General features: G+C 43.7%; 4 protein-coding genes across 8 annotated transcripts; 1 reads left to right on the top strand and 3 right to left on the bottom strand.

Annotated features, from left to right (window-relative positions):
• Positions 1 to 442: 442 nt before the first annotated feature.
• On the bottom strand, positions 443 to 4,204 carry hspa14 (heat shock protein family A (Hsp70) member 14). The gene is made up of 14 exons (XM_088406966.1): positions 4,099 to 4,204; positions 3,768 to 3,848; positions 3,340 to 3,422; positions 3,194 to 3,242; positions 3,005 to 3,110; positions 2,836 to 2,926; positions 2,552 to 2,656; positions 2,298 to 2,459; positions 2,064 to 2,219; positions 1,481 to 1,583; positions 1,054 to 1,269; positions 816 to 980; positions 667 to 734; positions 443 to 599 (listed from the first exon to the last, which is right to left on the bottom strand). The coding sequence occupies exons 1-14, from the start codon at positions 4,153 to 4,155 to the stop codon at positions 521 to 523; spliced, it is 1,521 nt and encodes a 506-aa protein (XP_088263092.1). The 5' UTR covers positions 4,156 to 4,204; the 3' UTR covers positions 443 to 520.
• Positions 4,205 to 4,344: 140 nt separating this feature from the next.
• On the top strand, positions 4,345 to 6,558 carry LOC148405433 (mesencephalic astrocyte-derived neurotrophic factor-like). The gene is made up of 4 exons (XM_088406973.1): positions 4,345 to 4,645; positions 4,798 to 4,925; positions 5,267 to 5,408; positions 5,475 to 6,558. The coding sequence occupies exons 1-4, from the start codon at positions 4,390 to 4,392 to the stop codon at positions 5,645 to 5,647; spliced, it is 699 nt and encodes a 232-aa protein (XP_088263099.1). The 5' UTR covers positions 4,345 to 4,389; the 3' UTR covers positions 5,648 to 6,558.
• On the bottom strand, positions 5,648 to 8,571 carry krr1 (KRR1 small subunit processome component homolog). 2 transcript variants are annotated; one of them, XM_088406971.1, is made up of 10 exons: positions 8,484 to 8,571; positions 7,981 to 8,156; positions 7,774 to 7,908; positions 7,574 to 7,699; positions 7,406 to 7,489; positions 7,234 to 7,290; positions 6,834 to 7,004; positions 6,667 to 6,744; positions 6,501 to 6,594; positions 5,648 to 6,013 (listed from the first exon to the last, which is right to left on the bottom strand). In XM_088406971.1, exons 1-10 carry the CDS (start codon positions 8,557 to 8,559, stop codon positions 5,865 to 5,867), a joined length of 1,146 nt encoding a protein of 381 aa, XP_088263097.1. In that variant the 5' UTR covers positions 8,560 to 8,571; the 3' UTR covers positions 5,648 to 5,864. The 2 variants fall into 2 exon arrangements, with proteins under 2 accessions (XP_088263097.1, XP_088263098.1); XM_088406972.1 differs by having other exon boundaries at positions 5,648 to 6,010.
• Positions 8,572 to 8,758: 187 nt separating this feature from the next.
• Positions 8,759 to 18,736, bottom strand: LOC148405431 (uncharacterized). 4 transcript variants are annotated; one of them, XM_088406963.1, is made up of 22 exons: positions 17,148 to 18,736; positions 16,752 to 16,860; positions 15,507 to 15,546; positions 15,301 to 15,397; positions 13,744 to 13,802; positions 13,601 to 13,661; positions 13,280 to 13,431; positions 13,143 to 13,207; positions 12,981 to 13,074; positions 12,619 to 12,885; positions 12,161 to 12,454; positions 11,834 to 12,085; positions 11,224 to 11,544; positions 11,041 to 11,153; positions 10,675 to 10,894; positions 10,443 to 10,598; positions 10,135 to 10,325; positions 9,845 to 9,996; positions 9,474 to 9,731; positions 9,249 to 9,402; positions 8,984 to 9,122; positions 8,759 to 8,897 (listed from the first exon to the last, which is right to left on the bottom strand). In XM_088406963.1, exons 4-22 carry the CDS (start codon positions 15,372 to 15,374, stop codon positions 8,773 to 8,775), a joined length of 3,147 nt encoding a protein of 1,048 aa, XP_088263089.1. In that variant the 5' UTR covers positions 15,375 to 15,397; positions 15,507 to 15,546; positions 16,752 to 16,860; positions 17,148 to 18,736; the 3' UTR covers positions 8,759 to 8,772. The 4 variants fall into 4 exon arrangements, with proteins under 4 accessions (XP_088263089.1, XP_088263090.1, XP_088263088.1 ...); XM_088406964.1 differs by lacking the exon at positions 17,148 to 18,736 and having other exon boundaries at positions 16,752 to 17,115; XM_088406962.1 differs by lacking the exons at positions 16,752 to 16,860; positions 17,148 to 18,736 and adding an exon at positions 15,621 to 16,359.
• Between the last annotated feature and the right edge of the window lie 322 nt (positions 18,737 to 19,058).

Genomic DNA, 19,058 nt, shown 5'->3' with positions numbered 1-19,058 from the left:
CTTACGTGAACAGTGTATGTTGACACAATTAAGAAGAATAGTATTTCCCCCACCCAAAATAATGCATTAATACATGTTTTTGCCGATTTATTCTCCCAAACATGTCTGTTAATATTGTATAACACCTTAAATGTTCCCCAAAAAAGTTCTAAAAACCCAAATTTTCAATTAATCGCTGCAATAATGCACAGTCGTAAAAAAGAATAAACCTTATCACCACTTAGTGGCCCAAAACCAAAGTAAATTCACACAGTTTATTTTATTACCCCTATACTGTATGTAGGCCTACACTGTGTCAAAAATGACTATTTATTGTAAATGAAGTTAGAGACCCCAAAGCCATAACTCGCAAATCTCAGAGTCTTAGAACCGAGACACTGACGACATCCTGTGCAAAAGAACACTTACCAGAGAAGCCAGTAGTCAATGGCAGCCAAACAGGTCCAAATTTGGATAGACATGTTTATTGATTGCCTTACATAATAATAATAAAAAAAATAGTGTATGGTGTAATTTAGCTTCAAGATGCAGCTGCTAGGTTGATGATTTCGGACTTTCCGCTGCTCTGTTCAACACAGGCGACATGGAGGGAACCGTCCCTGTAATACACACAAAGAAAGGAAGCAAATGAAGCTGCTCATCGTGATGATCGAAGGGGGTCCGTACCTTTTCATTGTGACCACTGTGTCAACACTGTGGCGCTCCTCTTTGGGCTCTAGGTCCCGCAATATAATCTGTGCACAAGAAAAAAGAATTCTGTGATAGACTCCAAGGAAAAAAAAAACAAAGGTGAATTGTGCTGGAGATGACAATACCTTGGCGAGCTTCTCCGGCTGTTCGGACTCAAATCTCTGGTAAATCTCCAGGCAGAGGGAAGAGAGCTGGCCTCCTCCGCTCAGGGTGTGATTTCGGCGGGCCGGAAGCGGCAAGCCGGACGGAAGGAGCACGGTGAACGCCTCCGCTCCGGATTCATCCAACTCCTGTCAATCACAAAGCGTATTCCGCCATGCTGAACAAGTCAACGTTGCCGATCTCGCTTTTAGCGACGGTGACCTTGAGCAGGATGTCCGAAGCGGACACATCCACTCGGACGGATTCTTCGTCCGAGACGAGGTGGTCCCTGCCCACCAACAAGCCCGCCTGGAGGGCGGCGCCCACCGCGATGACCTCATCGGGAGGCGCCGAGCTCAGGAGCTCCACGTCGGGGAACAGGTCGCGAATCATCTGCTGCAGACGAGGGATCCGCGCCGACCCGCCGCAGAGGACCACCTGCCACAAGTAAAATTTTAGCATTATCTCCCCTTAAAATAAAAAATAAAATAAAATCAACTATCGGAATAAATTTAACTCGGTCACTACTAGCCCGGTTAAAACGCATTTTTGACGTCTATAGTTGCTATTGGCAGTGAATGAGTCCTAAGGGGTGGTGGTTATTAAAAGGGGGGAGAGAGAGAGTAAAAGTGAGGGGTGCAAACAGCACCTTGTTGATGTCACTCGTAGAGAGTTTGGTCTCTTCCAGCAGGCTTCTGATTGGCTGGATGCTCTTGTTGAAAAGGGAGGAGCAAAGCAGCTCAAATCGAGCTCTGAGGGGACCAGACAAAAAAAAGTTACGCAGCTGATTTTCTGTTCTTTCAATTTAAACAAAACTAGAAAAGGGAAATAAAAATTACGGATGAGGTATATTTCCGCATTATAATTATCTCCCGGGTAGACAACCTGTTCATTTGTGTCCTCTTTGTCTCAGCAAGACGGCAAATTTAACAAATGGGACATGACTGGAAAGGCCAGGACTTAAATAATATGGATTAAAAAAAATGTCCAATACACTGGACACAAAGGAAGAGGCTGGCTTTCAGCAGGATGTAAAATTTCAAAATATTGCTCATTAAGGACATCGCAGAGGTATTTTGTAAATATCATTAGCCATATATTGTATCTGCCTAATTCATATTACTGTATATCCAAAATATTTGTAACACAAATTTATCATTTCCGATAAAAATACCAGCGCTTGCTCAAAACATGTTTTCCAAAACCATTGAAAAATACTTTTTCACAAAAACCTGGAGACATTGCAGTCAAAGTCGGCGCCATCGTGCAGGGAATCCACAAAGCAATTGGCTGATCCCAGCGATGACAGGGAGTGCTTGGCCATGTCCGCTCCATTCATCAGCTTGAGCATTGCGCGGGCATTGTTTGTCACATCGTGTTTAAAAGTGCTGTGCCGCACACAAGCAAAAGGAGTTTAAAAAAAAAAAAAAACATTCTCCAGATAAAATGATTTGTTCACAAGTTACCGTTTGAACTCAGTGGCGAGATGCTGGGCCAGGGCCTGCGTGAAGCTTTCGCCGCCGATGCTGTGGTCGGTGTGCGTATTAAGGACGCGAAACATTCCTCCGTTCACCTGCAGCACGGTCACACTCAAGGACGTACCGCCCAGTTTGTAGACCAGAACATGGCTGCCAACAAAGCAGATGTAGCCATGCATCCAAGTCTTTCTTTTGAAATCAGACCAAATATAGAAATTTTGCAGCAAAATGGCTTGCGGCACCTTTTCGGGGCTAAACAGTCCTGTCCAATGTTATAAGCTAAAAGAGCAGCGGCGGGTTCATGGATCAACCTGAGAACATTGAACCCTGCGGCTTCAGCTGCATCCCTGCATGATCAAATTTTCCAATTGAGATAGAAATACACCAACGAGGCATGGGCCGATATTAGATTCTGACGGTGTGATAACCGTGATAAAAAATTTAACTTTAATTAAAATTATAGCTCCAACCCGGTTATCGGCCCATGTCTAACACCAACATATAAAACATGAACGCTTGGAGTAACCTCAACGCGCGCTTCTGAGGGTGTCCAAATTCAAATGGGACGGTAATGACGGCATCAGTCACATCAGAACCCAGTGCAGACTGAGCGGTTTCTGGAAAAAACAAATATTTCCATACATTTATAGTTTCACACAATTACAAATATATATAACTACGTAAGTGTGTGTTACCTTTCATCTTGTGAAATATGAGTTTGGCGACATCCTCCGGCGCAACGTACTTGGGTTGTTCTCCCGCTGTAATCTCGTAAAACGGCTTCCCAGATCGGTTGACAACCTGTGTACGTACGGCAAGACATGCTCGTAAGTTTGTAAACAAACTTTTGATGTAGAAGAGCTCGCTAATGATCAAAAACCTACCTGACATTTGGTTTGTGACTTATGAACTTGCGTCTCTGCGTCATCAAAGCTGCGAATTGAGAAACGCCATAGTGCAGTACTGTGAGCTCAGTTTGCATTTATTTTTATTTGACATAATCAGACTCGATGACAAAATGTAGCGTTACCTTCTGCCCAGGACTTGCTTAACTTTGTCAACCGTGTTGGCAGCGTTGCGAACCCGCCCTTGCTTTGCTGCAATTCCCACAAGCTGCAGAGGACAAACAGTACAGTCTTCCTCACATTTTTTTCCGTACAATAGGAAGACACTAAAGCTATCACAAAAAAAGAGGTGGCTCATGTGTTGTAATAACATCAATTCATTGACTTGTAACAAGTGTTTGACACGAGGTATGTGCATAAAAGATTCAATGTCAAAATTTGTTTTACTTTAATGCTTATTTTGCATCAGGAGAAAAAAGTCACTAACAGAAGACTGGTGGAGTTAATGCATGAGAGATTTTATTTTAAAATATCACGCAGTGTCTAAATAATATATAGAAAACTACTAAAACACGTAAAAAAAAAAAAGCACAAATATTCCAATTTATTGTACCTGCTCATTTTCTCTATATGCAACCACAGCTGGAGTCACTCTGTCTCCAGCATCGTTGGCAATGACGTCAGCACGACCGTCCTACACACACGTATTAAAACCACATTGTAACAAACAATACATTAGTTACTATACGTGATGCAAAGAATACGACAAAACTACACATAGCTTGCATGCCTTTCGCTGGCATTCATTGAAGTTAGCATGTTAGCATTTGCCACTAAAGACGTAATTTCTGTCAAAAAATACAATTAAAATTACTACTACTGCGACTGACTGATTCGAATAATGAAATGGTAGCATGAATCGAACATCACCGGGGAAAACTCACCTTAAATATCGCCACACATGCACATGTGTAGCCGAAGTGAACGCCGATAGCGGCCATGCTGAACGAGCTGGAACCGGCATCACGTGGACAGGAAGCAAGCGAACGACTTCCGGGTCAAGATTTTCAGAATAAAAGCGTAGGCGGATACGTACAAAATAAGATTTAAAAAATTAGTTTAAATGTAAATTTGAAATGCTAATTTGAGCTAAAATAAATTGGGAGACGATTTTCATCACTCAAAAGCTGGAAGCAGCTAAAAAGATTGATTGCATTTTTAGGACTTGGGTTTGAATGTTAGGCAAAACGATTTTAAATGAACAAAAGCCAAATGCAATTTCAGAAAAGTATGAATTTCTGTACAACGGATGTATTAATAGTGTCGATAATGACATGGGTTGGTGTGTCTCCGGGTTAAAGGGGAGCACATTTGTTTTGGGCCACGCAGCTATTTATAACAGCAAGAGTGCGCGCACCATGTCGCCGCTTCTTCTGTGCAGTGTGCTGCTTTTAAACGGGGTGTCTTGTTCCGAGGCAGCAAACTGTGAAGGTAAGAAAAAAAAAACGGCGGTAATTAGAAAATCTACATTGCACTGAATTGTATACAGTATTGCATTGCATGAAAAGTTAAAGGCCCAAGCTGTCAAAGAAGCAAGTGACTAAGTTTGTTTGATGACTATTAACCACAAAACGGGTCCGCAGTGTGCGAGGGCTTTCTTCAGCGATTATATGGAATTGTGACGTCGAGCCACAAAGACCTGACTCCCGTTCTGGTGGAGAAAGAACTTTTCCGGGCTTGCTCTGCCGCTCAGGGGAAGGAGGCGAGATTGGTGATTACGCTCACACACACACACAGAAAAAATATTTAAAATAAAAAAAGAATTGGGGGTTGTTTTTTAAAATGTTCACCCCCTTAAGAGAACATTTTTTCGTATGATAAAAAGGCATACGTTTTGCAAAGGAGTTCACCTAATGTTCCAGTGAATTTCCTCTCAATTCGAAAAGAAAAATGCCTCGCTCCTTTACATTGAAAAACATCTGAGATTAAATTATCGGTGCATATATATCCACTACTTTAAAAATGTACATTTAATGGCCAATTTAAGTTTGATTACAGGCAAAAATCAAGCAATAAACATAAAACAAAAACGGATGTGCGTGCATGTTGCAGTGTTACTACCTAGGTGCCATTGACGACGCAGCTACCCGCGTCACGGCATCAGTGTGTCAACCTCTGGCCTCCCACGTTCCTGTGGAGAAGATATGCCAGCGCCTCAACAGCAGAGACACGCAAATATGTCAACTCAAACACGGTAACAGAAGCACAATTGTTAATCTATTTAGTGTCGTATGCTCCTGAAATCCCCCTCCCTCTTCAGAACCTGAGTTGAAGGACCTGAGCGGCGAAGACCTAAAAAAGATGCGAGTGCTGGAGCTGAGGAACATTTTAGCCTCGTGGGGAGAGGAGTGCCGAGGATGCCTGGAGAAACACGAGTTTGTCAGCCTTATCCTGGAGAAGGCCCCGTTTCGGAATCAAAAAACAGAACTGTGATTTACTATATCTAAAAACAAAACAACTTAAAGCTTTATTCTGAATTCAATCAAAGTGGTCCACACACGTCAGAGCGGAAAAATAGATCTAAATGATAAATACTGACCAGAGAACATCTGCACAACAGAGGATTGAAAGGGTCAGAGAGAAATGTGGGCAGTTCTTCTTGGAATATTTAATTTCAAGTCCAATTCTGAAAAAGTTCTTAGTGTGAGGCTCAGCTTTTGCTCTTCGTTTTCTTCTTTTTGTTGGTGGTGCTGGGGACAGGAGGCGCTGGGTTGACTGGTGGAGCGCCCAGCTTCTTGCTTTTCGCCTTTTTCACTTTGTCCTTAATGGCGTCAATGTCCAGCTTGCTTTCCGCGGCTGCTGAAATGCCACAGATCAATACATACTTTAATGCAGTTGTTTCCAAATAGTTTTTTTTTTTTTTTTAGTTTTAGACTAACCTTTAGAAACGCTGTAAAAAGTAGTTGCTGGAAATCGATTTATATTGCTTCTTTCTTTAGTTAATGTGAAAAATTATGCAGTTTTAGAATACGTTTTTTTTTTAAATAGATAATTTGATTATTTATAGTCTGCAGAGTGAGTGGGCAGTCCGTGACACATTTACTCTTTCCTGGGGGGGCTTTGCAAAGTATAATTGAGAAACACTGCATTAATGCCAGATTGTTAGAATAGATTGGTGTTGCATTCATATTATTTACTGTGTTATACAAGCGACTAGGTTTGCATCGAATTATTTCAATATGGAAACTGTACCATGGTTTCACGATTGTGATTTTTGTGGGGAGAGTTTTACTATTTGTAGTAGTTGGACACCACTGTAAGACACGATGCTCGTTTGGATTTCTACCTTTAGTTTTCTTCAGTTGGGGTTTCTCCTTCGGTGGAATAAAAGCTTTGTTCCTCTGCTTCTGCTTTTTGGTCAGTGCCTCAGCTTGCTTCACCTGAAAAAATAAGTACATATATTTCAGATAATGTTCTCACTTAAATATTCATTGACAACGGAGTGCACTGGCCTTTATTTCCGCCATCTTTGTCCGCTTCTTCACACTTTCTCGTAGGAAGAATTCACCCGTAGCCAACTCCTTGTCGATCTTTCAAACAGAATGACGTTTGTTGGTGAGTATTACAAGCAAAAGACCAAAAAAATAAATAAAAGTCAAGCTGATGTGAGCATACTGACCTGGCTCTCTGGCTGTGGTGGCGGGAAGGGAGTGTACTCTTTCTTAACACTCTTTTTCTTGGGCTCCTTGCGCTTGGTCAGGTTTTTGTGTCGGAACTTGGGAAGGAAGCGTTCCCAATCCTGCATACGAAGCTCGGGATCTTTGGTCAGCTCCCGTTTGATCATCAGCGTCTGGTGATTTCAGGAGACAGACAGAAATAAACATAAATAAATCATTTGGAACATTCGAGTGGAACGCAGGTATCTTATTTTGTGCCCTCAGCTCTGAGTTGAGCCGACCATAGCAATCAAACCCAGAGAAAGCGATGTCTGTCAGATGTCAGAACAAGGATGGAAAGCATCATCATCATCAGGCACGTGATAAAGAAGGAAGTCGGGGAAATCAAGCGAGCCGTCATACCTTGATGTTGTAAATGGGGTGGATGTTTTTCATCGTGTCCATGACAACTTTGCGCACCTAAACAAGGCCACATGGAACAGAATCTATTTTCTATTTGTCTAGTCAATAACTGTAGAAATAAATAAAAAATACGGTGACTATATTATTATTAGGCATGGAATGAAAAGCGTACTTCCTTCAGGCCATTAAAGGGACCCAGGGCTGACACAGTGTTGCCTTGAACCATCACATAGCAGTTGGTCAGCAGTTCTAAAGCCTGGGCAGCATAAACAATTCCATTACAAATATACCGTATGCACACGCGCACACTTGAAACATAAGAGATGTGCACGTGACTTGCCTTTAAAGTGGAACCTTTTGGACCGATAATACGCTGTCTTCGCTTCACAAATCTTTCTCTGTTCCTCACCAAGGTGCCTATTTTGATGATGTCACATGCGACGTCGTCCTGTAATATCCGCACAGCCTAACGGTGAAAAACAAACAATTGTATGTAAGGAAATGAAATACAGATCCCCAATGTGTTTACTAACTCCTCGCCTGTTCAAATGGAACACTCCTGGCAAGAAGCTTGATGAGATCCCGAGCCCTGATGATGGCATACGGATCAAAGGTTTTCCTCGTGGTGCAGACAGTCATGCTTCCCTCAATCAGGTCCAAGGAGGCTTTGACATACTGCAAAGAAACATGACCCTAAGCGTGTCAGCACTAATTTGCTCCAGGGACCTGACTATTTGGCACACACACCATTTCACCCAAAGCCTTCTCCACCAGCGGCCAGCAATCTTTCAGGTAGGCTTCCCTGTATTTTGGAAAGAGGGTGGCAAAGCTGCTCTCCTCCAGCATACCGCGGGGGTTGTCTTCTTTGGTGAAGGGGGCCTCTTTCCAGCCATCAGGAACGGTCAGGAGATCCGCTTGATCAACTGCATGGCAGGAATAAAATTTACTCTTTGAATAAACGCCTCCCATCTTCACAGAAGCTAAGTTACAAGAAAAAAATGTCATTCTACATATTCAAAACTTGACTAAAAGTGAAACATGGAAAACCCTGCTTAAATCCTTCTGAACAACCCAGATAGCGTGAGCAATAAACAAGGTGGCATGTCGCTGAGTATTAGCTGGGATGCTAACTCCTGCACGCCTACGTGTTTACAGACATTACGGTTAGCAGCGAATCAAACTTTTCGCCTCATCGAGAACGCTACGCCATGCATTCTATCAATATATGACATAATACAAGTATAAAGTACCATGGTTTTTCTCGTTTCGGGACTTCTTTCCAGCTTGTGTTTCATTCACGCCGTCTCCAGCGTTTTCAGAAGCCATTTTGTTAGGAAGCGGAAGTGACGACTCAATCTTCTTCTTCGGGATTTAGACACTTTAGCAAAAGCGTGGAAATGTTAGCGTGGTACACTGCTGCCACTATGAGGCAGAACTAAATCATGCAACAACAATTAATTCACTGAAACCGTTGTGAACCCACAATTCATATGAACATTTAAAAAGAAGAAACAGACAAAAGGGACATTTTCAACCATTTTATTTTCGTTGTTGACGTGAGTGGAAAGCCATAATCGCTTTGATTGCACTCACTGAGAGTACCGCTACTCCCAAAATGCCCACTAACCCCACCACAATGTAGATCATTGTCAAGTTGTCTTTCCCTGCGGGAAAAAAAGATATATTCATCCAGTATTAGACATTTCAGTGTTGCACATTTAAATCTAAAATGCATAAACATAAAACTCACAGGGAGCCGGTTTGATCAGCGACACCTCCCGACTGACAATGAGAGGCCCAGCAGACACCACGGCAGCTCGTTTCGAATTTGGTTTTGTGTCCATCATGAAGGTGGACGCTCTCTTGGAGCGGTGAGTCGCTGTGCAGTTCTAGTAGATTGGGGCAATATGAGTCATATGGGAATTATTCATAAGTGGAATAATATATATATTTTTTTATATATGAAAAAGAATGGCGCTGATTTTAATTGTGTTTTCATGACCAAGTACCATTACCTTTGTACAATTTTCTTTAAGTCCACATACGCTGGCCAAGCAGTGAAAATAAAGGGGCAGTTGCTCAGGCATATGGAACATCTGCATGGCGAATCTGCTTTTCTGGCCCACGCCATTCACAGACAGCCACCGGAATGTGTAATCAATAGGACACCTAAGGAGGACAAATATTGAAAATGAAATGCACACGTCTCATTTAGGGATTAAAATCTGGAATTCACTCACCCTTCCTCAAGGAAAACGCCCTGAACCTCATTGTGTGGGTCACTGGTCTCCGTGGCCCAGCAGGACTCCACGTGGAGCAGGACATTAGAGGGGAAAGTGACGTTGGCGTCCAGGGCAACCTGGAAGTACAGCGTGTCCTCCGGGCCCATGCTGGTAAATTCAAGATACTTGCTGCTGAAGGACTTGTCGCTGAACAGATCCATGGTGAGGCCGAGCTTCAGGGAGGTGTTGAACTCCACCACGGAGTAAGCATTGAACCTGCTCCACAAAACAAAGTGTGTGCTTCACAGCGAGACAACTAAAAATGTCTCTAAAATTGATTTCACACACACAGTACGTATAAAATAAAAAGGCATGCACCTGCAACTCACCATTTCAAATCAATGCTGACGTGGGCGTTGCGAATATAATGCAGAGGGTAGACGCACTTCCAGATCACTTTCAAATCCCTGCGGCTGATGGCCTCCTCCTTAGTCAAGGAGACAGCGAGTGTGTTCTGGAACTCAATGTGGGTTTTGTTCACCTGGGAAAATACATAAAATTGCCTTGACAACCTCTGCATACAAGTGAAAATTTCGTAAAAGAGTCTCCATAATTCAGCAAGAAGTTCCAATTCTTTTGCTCTTAATTCGAAAAGGAAAGACACAGTCCAGCCACTCACCCGCCTCTTCGTCCCACATTCCGTGCCGTGTCGAGGCGTGCTGAAATGGAACAACATGTGGCTTTCTTTCACTTGGCAGGTGGCGTTGTTCAGCACTACCTCCACCTTGCCTCCGATAAACGCGGTCAGGTACGGTCTGGCCACGCCGCCCGTCATCACTTTCTCCAGACATTGACTGAAAATACCTTTCTCTGCAGCACACGGAAACCATTGGACATGTTCGATACGGGCTTTCCAACTTAGTTTTGCGTAGTTTTCCGTCATCCAGGTAACTTGTTATCCTTTTATGGAAAAATGATTTTCATTACCGTTGCAGGTGGGGTGAGAGGGGACTGGACCCTGAAGCACGGCGCTCACATCGTAGTAGCCCAAACTGCATGCACAATGGAATGAACCTAGAGTGTTCACACACTGAGAATTCTGTGGACATAGAGGATGAACGGACGACGCACAGATATCTGGACCTGGGAGAAGAAAAATTCCATCAAACGCAAGAGTTAACTGATTCAAAAAAAAAAAAAAAAAGTTTTATCCACCTACCATCCCAGTAAAGGACTTCATCTCGAATAAAGACATAATCATTGTGCCGGGACTTGATATAATCCATGTGAAACATAACCGGCAGGGGCATGTCGTCATCTTTGTGGGACGCGTCGAAAAGCATCACCTGAATCTGCGTTTTGTTCATCTCTAAGGCAGGTTCCATACTGGTCACCTCCACACGGATTGGAGGACGGACCCCACTAAAAAGCTCCAGCAGCTGTTGGATGAAAATGAAAAAATAGCCACATTTTGTTCCATCTAACATGACGATATTCCAGTGGCAACGGTTAAATCGACCAATCATTGAGAATCACGTTAAAGCGATCCCCGATATCGTGCATTAACTTGACAATGCAGTCTCACCAAAATTTGGACACTCTCCACCATTACAGCGGTGGCCTCGGACATTTCCTCTTCCAGATCCTCAGGCAGAGAACCTGGCACCACTATTTTGAGCAAGTGAATTTCTTCCGATGCTGCATAAAACGGAAGAGCGCACATCAGGATCTACACAAATGTCCCTCGAGGTATCATTGGGATTCAGACCTCGGTCTTCATGGAAGGAGTCAAGTCCCACACCCCTCACGAGGAAACCGTAGATTGAATTGTCGACCGTGAAGCACAGCACCGTACGTTCCGATTGCCATCGTCCGTCGCACTGCTCCCAAAGCTCGAGGACGTACGTCTTCCCGGCTTCCAGACCCGACAGTCGGAGCTCGGTCTCGGTCAAATTATCCGTCTGGAGAGCGCTGCCGTTCTCAAGGGACAGTTTGTACAAAAACGACAGGGTTGGACTGGGCGTGCCGGGGATCCACAAGGCCAGCGACTCGTTTGTGCGGTAGCGGAGTTCAAAAACGCCGCGAGGTCCTGGAAAGTCAGACAATGAAGCATTGGTAGGATCATTCACAATAAAAAGTGTCTCTAATGACAATGCACATCCAATTAAATGTTTTTGCAGAAGGCAATAAGTTCAACAGAAGCTTTCAATTGCTCATCAGGCTTCGATCTTAAGGATAACGTACAGTATGTCCATTTGCGCAGTCGACAGATTCTAGAGGCATTTAGCAATTTTTCCATCAAGAACAAGCCAGCGCTGTGCCCAGCACAAATGGTGAAACAGCGATCTTCAAGCGGCTTTTTACAGGACATGGAGTACCTGTGTGTACCGGAAGTGTCCTGCTGCTCATCAGCACGCCGGCTCCACACACTGCATCCACTCTGGCATGGTAAAGTTGGCAAGGCAGCAGCCCCTCTACCTTGTAGTCATTAGCGAGCGTGGCGCCCAGCAAGGTGTCCTCGTGGTAGACATTGAACCTGGAGACAGACGAGGTGTCGCTCACCTCCCAGCTCAGCGTGTAGTTGTCGGAGCCAAATGAGGTCTGACGCAAGGCCTCAATCTGAGAGTGAGCTTTATGGCGGAAAGGGGATTACATTGTGTGTGGATTCTCTCTTTAGATTTTAACTGTGAAAGAATGAGTTTTACCAGCATTTCCATCATTCAGGATCATTTTGCTGGAGCGAGACTCCACGCCTGCTTGGCAAACTGTCTGTAGGCCAAATTTAACTTTGCTGCAGGGCTGAAGGTCAGTCAAGGTAAAAACAAAGCTGTCCGCCGGGAGCCAGGCGGGAACCTCCTCCATGACGTGGTCGGTCCCGTTGAGATGGAAGGAAGTGAGGAGGAAGCGGGAGAACCTGAGGTTCTCCGGAAAGCCCCAGGTCAAAACTATGCTGCTGCTGTTCCACAAAGTGACCCGAAAATCTTTGGGCGTGTCTGGATCTGATTGGAAAGGATACCAGAACATTCTACAGTCATATTTTCATATAGGAATCGAGACCGTCTCAAAGCGGTTGAATGGAAAAAGTATGAAAAGAAGTTGTGCAATATTCCGCAATTTAGCATGTCGTTCATAAATATATTCCATTTTTTTTTCCAGTGCATACCAGTTAACGCAGAGATGCAGGTGACAAGGAAATTGGCTTGCGGGTCCACGCACACAACATAGAGTGTACAGGAGTTGAGGGAAGTAACGTTATAGTAAGTGTCGGTGATGGTGCTCCTGCTCAGCACGTTATAGGAAGCTTGGTCACCATGATACAATGTGACATTGTGGGTGCTGTTGGCAGGAGCCGGTCGCCCCACTGTCCATGACAATAGCATTGCAGAGGAAGACCGGTCCACCACTTTCACGGGGTGGCGCATCGAGTAACCTGGAATGAAGGTCAGAGGTTAACCGCGTGGACATTTAGGGATTTTTGTTGGATTGCTTGGCTAGATTTAAATGGGGCGCCATGCGTGTTCTCACCAAAAGCAAGGAAAAAGTTATCATCTTGAAAAAAAAATAGTGTGCCATTTTCACAAGGGAAGGCCTCAGGGGGATCCAAAAGATACAGGATGGTCTGCGAACAAGAGTGATTAGTATTTAAAAAAAACATCTGCTTCCATTTTTTTAAAATTCTTGCAGCACCTGTGTCGCTCTTGTTGGATTTGTCTTAGGTTTCTGTCTGCCTCGAACTTTGGTTTGCTTGGTATCTTAAAAACAAACAAATGTTTGACAATGTGTTCTTGGAAAAATGAGGGAATAAAAGATTATAGTGTGCTAACCTGGGGAAAAGGTTAAAGTCCAGGAGAGAAGCGTTCGTGTATATTTGAGGGTGATGTTGTTTTCTACAGATGGAGGTAGAGTCATGGACACTATTTCTCCATTTGTCCAGAGGCTTTTTAAAGAAGTGCCATTGAGCCACAGGTTGCCATCACTTAAAAAAAAAAAAAGGCATTATCTTCTTAGCAGGGGGTGCAACATTTGCTCAAAGTCTCTTTGAGTTTTAAAATGGACTGACAGGCAAAAACAGATCATGCATTTCTATGCAAAATCAGTAGTCAGAGAGCATTTCAGAAAAATAACAATTCTACGAAAACATTTACCTTTCCAGGGGGTTGCCCAAGTCCATCCAACAAATAGAGAAAGAAACATCAGTAGTGCCCCCTGTAAAATAAAATCAACCATAAAAACATATCCGTTCGACATAGGATTGCACGTTAAACGAAATTCAAAGCTGCATTGTCACCTAATGAGATTGCTTGAACTATCAGCGTGAAAAGGAGGATTGGAAACTCAAAGGAAGTCCTGGAAAAAAAAAACAGTCAGAAACAGCAACATTTCTATTGTTAACATTTTGTTTTCTTACATTTTCTGCGAAATTCCAGCAAGGAAAACACGTTTTATGGTCGGTTTGAAATAGGCTTTGCTGGAAAATGACGGCTCACTAATGAGTGACAGGTGAGTGTTGACGTCACTATACGCCCCTTCAGGTTCTGGAAATTAAATAGTCGGCGTTGGCCATTGATTTGAGAGCGAGAGGGGGAAAAGGGATGATAATAAACTTCTAGCTTTGTATATATACATGTATATTTTTTATAATTTATTATTTGTGTGTGTGCAAAACGGAGTGCCTTATTCCCGTTTTAAAAGTGTCCTGTAGGTGGCAGTGTGCGCCCAAGTATAGGTCAGATGTTGCATTGGATTCATGCTTTTTTTTTAAATCAAGACTTTGTAAATGGAAATTATTGTTAAAAAGAGTGTTTTTCTTTGAGCTGCAACGTCCTCATGACGTTTTGTGCATGCGTCTATAGAAGCGCCGCGTTCAGGGGCCCACAAGTGAGTCCAATAGTAACCTGTAGATGGCAGTATGCATCCAAAGTAACCCTGCAGTCTGGGGTCAACGTCTGCAGTCATAGTAGTAAAAAAAAAAGAAAACGGTTTTTCAAAGAGTTTACTTGCTTGGTTAAAACATGCGCAAGCAGAACAAGCGTATAAATTTTTGGGGCACTATTATGAACTCAAAGAAAGCACAAAAACACTCAGCCATGAGCCAAATGAGGATGAGCAAGCGAGAAACTGGATGGTTAATCCGCATTTAACAATCAAACATATTTTTTGACCTTTCAGTTAATGACACATTGAATATGAATCCCCCCCAAAAGTGTGTTAGCCTCACCGCATAAAATGACGCTAGTTTCCACTGCATGCAAACTAATGACATTAGGCAAAGTAGAAGCGATGTGTATTCAATCACAGTCCAGCATTACAGTGCTTGTATTTAGGTGTCCAGTGGACAGCACCGTGGACGTAACACAGAGCAACTTTTGTCAGATTAATCTCAACAAGTAATTGGAGTCACAAGCCCTCGGAGAGTTGGAGGCAGCCTTGTAGCGGGATTCGTCTCATCATTGGAAAATATAACCGTTGTTTGACAAACATGGATATCCGGAGGTTTTTGCTGCTGTCGTACACATATTGTTTGGTTCCGACCACTGGAGGGGCGACAAAAAATGATGACGAGGTCAACCTTGTCAGCTTCCTGAGAGGAATCTACGCTGGACTTTTAGTGAGGGATGAGCCGTTTGTCCTAAACACAGACTTTGGAGTGAACCCCCTTGCATGGGAAAAGACGGAGCTTCTCCCATTCACAGAAAAAAGTCAAGACAAAGAGGTCAGGAAGGACAACGGTGCAACGCCGGGACCTGTGGTGTTGACCAAAAACGGGCCCATCAAGGGGATTACAGCAGATAAAGCCCAGATTTTTTATGGGGTACCGTATGCCGACCCGCCGGTTGGGGCTTACCGATGGAAACCCCCCAGACCTGTGAGTCCTTGGAAGGGGGTGTATGATGCCACCTTCCCCAGGGCGCCATGCATGCAGGGATGCAGAGGACCAATTGCTGCGGAATGTCCAAGAAACGTAAGAATCCACACTTTGAAAAATGACATCACGGCTCATTGTGTGAAAATCACATGACCAAACCATGGTGAGATGTGTTTGCTCGTTACCTATGGCTTAGGCGCTGTGATGTCATTTTCAGGCTGCCCCCTGAGAATGAAAACAGAGAAAATCATACCGGGGTATGTCCTGTATAATACATTGAATTTATTCACATTTCTCACTTAGGTGAGCGAGGACTGTCTCTATCTCAACATCTTCGTCCCCCGGGATGTGAACCTCGGATCCCCGCTGCATAGTCCGCTTCCTGTGATGGTGTGGATCCACGGCGGGGATTTTATCGCCGGTTCGGCCTCCAAGCCGCTGTACGACGGCCGATTCATGAGCAACTTCACCAACACAGTCGTCGTAAGCCTGGAGTACAGGCTTGGTGAGGAAAACTCACGTCCATTTTTTTCCTTGACATAATCATAAAATAATGTGTTTATAGCTATTTGACGCCGAATGAGAAAACACAATATGCATGGCGTGAGAGTCGTTATTTGAAAATGGTTGTTTGTAATTATTTCATCTGCCTCCGAGGCAGAGCACATGAGCAGTGATATGTGAAGGTAATTTGGCAAATGGCTGCCACGCTGGAGTCAATTAGAGCGGCTGTGATGATGATCATGTGACCGCATGATTTAAAGGTGCCTTCGGGTTCCTGCTGTCTGGCAAAGATCCCAAGACGTCAGCCGTGGGGAATTACGGGATTCTGGACCAGCAGGCGGCACTTGTTTGGGTTCAGCGGAACATTGCGATGTTTGGAGGTGACTCCAGCAAGGCACGTATCAATCGTTCATCGAAAAGCAGCGCGTACACTGGAAATAGGAAAACAAAAGATGATTATAAATAGTATCACGTGCTCAATGGCGGTAATTGCGACTGTGTTGCTTTTGTGTCAGGTCACAATATTCGGAGAGAGCGCCGGTGCTCAATCTGTGAGTCTTCACCTGATGATCCAAAGCAGCAAGCCTCTGTTCAAACAGGCAGTCCTGCAGAGTTTGCCCTTCTCCATTCCTCTCAAGACCAGGTGAGGAATTTCCGGATGTTGAGTAACATTAATTTGAATGTGAAATGAGTAGTATCATCTTATTTACAAGCGCCGCCTAATTGCCACTTTGTTGTCAACAACGAGGCTGCGTGGATTATTGTATTTTGTTCGTCCGCCCCCCCCTAACCAACCAACCCTAACCAATTGAATAAAAAAAGGGGGGTCAACCAAGGTCAACTTGTACCCTGAGAAATCCGGTAATTGTTTTTGAGAGTACAAAAATATGACGGGAATGACAATGTCGTTTCCACATTTCACCTACTTTTTTCCTCAGACACGACGCCCTGAGGCTCGGAAAGGACTTTGCAAAAACGACCAACTGTTCCGTTGGCGACTTGGTCTGCCTGCTGTCGCTCACGCCACAGGCCGTCCTGGAAGCGCAGATGAAAACAAGTAGGACGGCGCACAACAGCAGCAGCGGCGGCAGCCCGCACTTTTTGCAAACTTGAAAAGAGAAGCTGGCGAGTTTATGATGAAAAACACAAGTTTTATCTTGATTTATGGCATCCTGCCAAGCAAAATAACTCTTGGGTGGGACCTTGGAAAGGAGCAGTTAGGTTTTTAGTGCTATAGTATATCTTCCTGAGATGTGATAGCCCTGAAACTCAAAAACAAAAAACTGGAAGGCGGTTTATCAAGAGTGTTTTTCCTGTCTGACCTTTTTGAACGTCTGGTGTCCATTCCCTTTGGGTTGAATTTTGGAGATAACTGTTGATTCTGTGATCCCAGGTTCAAAGCTGGTGAACCCGTTCAGGTTCCTGGAGGTGTTTGAGACATGGGGGCCGTTTATCGATGGGGAACTCATCAAGGAGCAGGCGGTCACCGCCTTCCAGAAAGGCCACTGGCACAAGGAGAAACCGGTGCTGCTGGGTCAGACTCACACACGCGAGCTTCATTATTGATGCTGGACACTCGCTTTCCCTCGTTTCTCATTATAACGCCACAAATATCACAGGAAGTTCATATTTGAGCCTTTTTTTTTTCCTGCCGGGCAGGTACAACCTCAGAGGAAGGCGTGATCTTTGTGTATGGCGTTTTTAACAAGCCTGTGTCCGCGGTGGAGTCCATCATGTACGTTACAGCCATCTTCAAACAACACAGCTTCCGGATTCTTCACAAGTACATGCCTCTCTACAGAGACTCTGATCGTAGAGCTATGCTGGCTCAGGTGAGACCACAATATGCTACACGATACCGTTTGTTCATATAAAAATGGAAAAGTGGGCTTTGAGATCAAAAAAGCTGTGCTAAAATTGTGCACATCTATTGATAAAACAACAAAACAAAGGCATAAGCAGTCACTATAACGTGATATAGCAAAAAAGCTGATTTATGTTTCAGTTAATTTGTTTTTCATTTGAAAAGAATACTGTATTGTTTGCATTACCCCCAGGAATTTTTCGCTGACCTGGCCTTATTATCACCCGACTTGGGCTGACTTTGAAAGGGTCATAAAATCATCAAATATAAATATATTTTGACTTTCAACCCCCAGCCCTTTGTTCAGTGACACGAAACTCCATTCTCGTCTTAAATCCTTTTTTGATAGTATAAACATGATGTCGTCACAGGCAAATAAAGTCTAAAAAGGTAGCAGGAGGCATTCTAATCCATTCAGATGTTTAAATATTGCATAATGACGCTTTAGTGGCACACTTAAAAAAAAGCTTTGAATCCGGCACTGCTAAAAGAAATGCATAAAACAAAACGTAGCTCACAAACAAACTTCAGGAGTTCGTCAGACTTGTGTTCTTCCATTTAACTTTGAACTCAAGCCTCATTGCTTGCGTTTCACATTATTGTGCAATTATTCGTAATGCAATGTGCACAAGCGTGGCGCTATACCATCACGTGGAAGCCAAATGCGAAATGAGGGAATTACAGAGATTCAGTATAATGTAGGAAAGTATCCCGCGGTTTCTTTTTATTGGCCAAATGCGGGTTTGGGACGTAAACATGCTCTCCTATTTGTTTTTATGCTGAGAGGGAGAGACACTGATTGCATCCTTAATGCTTTGTGAAAACACTTTGGTGGGCTTTATCGGTTTATTAATAAAGGTATTCTTCAGTCTTGTCCTCAAAAAGAAGACAAATGCATCAAATGGAAGAAGCCATGCCAAAAAAGCACAAAATAAAATCCAGCAACGTGTACTTGAACATTTAAATCAAATTGTTATCCCTTGATACTAAAAATCAATGAAATGAACCGGGCACACTTTGGTAAAGGGAATGTGTCTTCCCCTCCATTAGAAGTGCAAATACCATACCGAGCAAGCACTTAAACGCACCGGCTGAAAATATGGCTCTAAATATGAGCCATGCAATGAGTGAGAATGGCTTTTTTTTTCAGTTTTGGGCTTGTATTCAGACTGCAACATTTTTGTGCGTGAACAGCCCAGGTATCAATAAGTCACCATTAGGTCTTGGACAGATGGCTGTTCGGCCATGGATCAATGTCTGCAGGTGTGAGCCTCTGCAGGGCTGTTATTCATTCAGGAAAAAAGGTCACACCACCCAAAAGTCCAGCAATTAATGAAATAATGGGCCTCTACGGAAAGCCGTTTGAGCG

This window comes from Hippichthys cyanospilos, chromosome 22, assembly GCF_059441005.1.
Source record: "Hippichthys cyanospilos isolate Australia breed blue-spotted pipefish chromosome 22, RoL_Hcya_1.0, whole genome shotgun sequence".
NCBI classification, from domain to species: Eukaryota; Metazoa; Chordata; class Actinopteri; order Syngnathiformes; family Syngnathidae; genus Hippichthys; species Hippichthys cyanospilos.
Note: the sequence above shows the minus strand (reverse complement) of the source record. Positions and strands in the feature narration are given on the sequence as shown.

What these genes read in the sequence shown, in the direction of transcription:
- hspa14 (XM_088406966.1), bottom strand. Translation starts at nt 4,155, where the DNA reads ATGGCCGCTATCGGCGTTCACTTCGGCTACACATGTGCATGTGTGGCG. An exon ending in AAGCAAGTCCTGGGCAGAAG is followed by an intron (nt 3,243 to 3,339) that starts GTAACGCTACAT and finishes CTCAATTCGCAG; the next exon opens with CTTTGATGACGCAGAGACGC. An exon ending in CTCGCCACTGAGTTCAAACG is followed by an intron (nt 2,220 to 2,297) that starts GTAACTTGTGAA and finishes TGTGCGGCACAG; the next exon opens with CACTTTTAAACACGATGTGA.
- LOC148405433 (XM_088406973.1), top strand. Translation starts at nt 4,390, where the DNA reads ATGTTAGGCAAAACGATTTTAAATGAACAAAAGCCAAATGCAATTTCA. An exon ending in AGGGGAAGGAGGCGAGATTG is followed by an intron (nt 4,926 to 5,266) that starts GTGATTACGCTC and finishes TGCATGTTGCAG; the next exon opens with TGTTACTACCTAGGTGCCAT. An exon ending in AATATGTCAACTCAAACACG is followed by an intron (nt 5,409 to 5,474) that starts GTAACAGAAGCA and finishes CTCCCTCTTCAG; the next exon opens with AACCTGAGTTGAAGGACCTG.
- krr1 (XM_088406971.1), bottom strand. Translation starts at nt 8,559, where the DNA reads ATGGCTTCTGAAAACGCTGGAGACGGCGTGAATGAAACACAAGCTGGA. An exon ending in GGAGTGTTCCATTTGAACAG is followed by an intron (nt 7,700 to 7,773) that starts GCGAGGAGTTAG and finishes TTTCACCGTTAG; the next exon opens with GCTGTGCGGATATTACAGGA. An exon ending in CACCACAGCCAGAGAGCCAG is followed by an intron (nt 6,745 to 6,833) that starts GTCAGTATGCTC and finishes TCTGTTTGAAAG; the next exon opens with ATCGACAAGGAGTTGGCTAC.
- LOC148405431 (XM_088406963.1), bottom strand. Translation starts at nt 15,374, where the DNA reads ATGCATGGCGCCCTGGGGAAGGTGGCATCATACACCCCCTTCCAAGGA. An exon ending in TAACTTTTTCCTTGCTTTTG is followed by an intron (nt 12,886 to 12,980) that starts GTGAGAACACGC and finishes CCTTCATTCCAG; the next exon opens with GTTACTCGATGCGCCACCCC. An exon ending in TGAAGTCCTTTACTGGGATG is followed by an intron (nt 10,599 to 10,674) that starts GTAGGTGGATAA and finishes TTCTTCTCCCAG; the next exon opens with GTCCAGATATCTGTGCGTCG.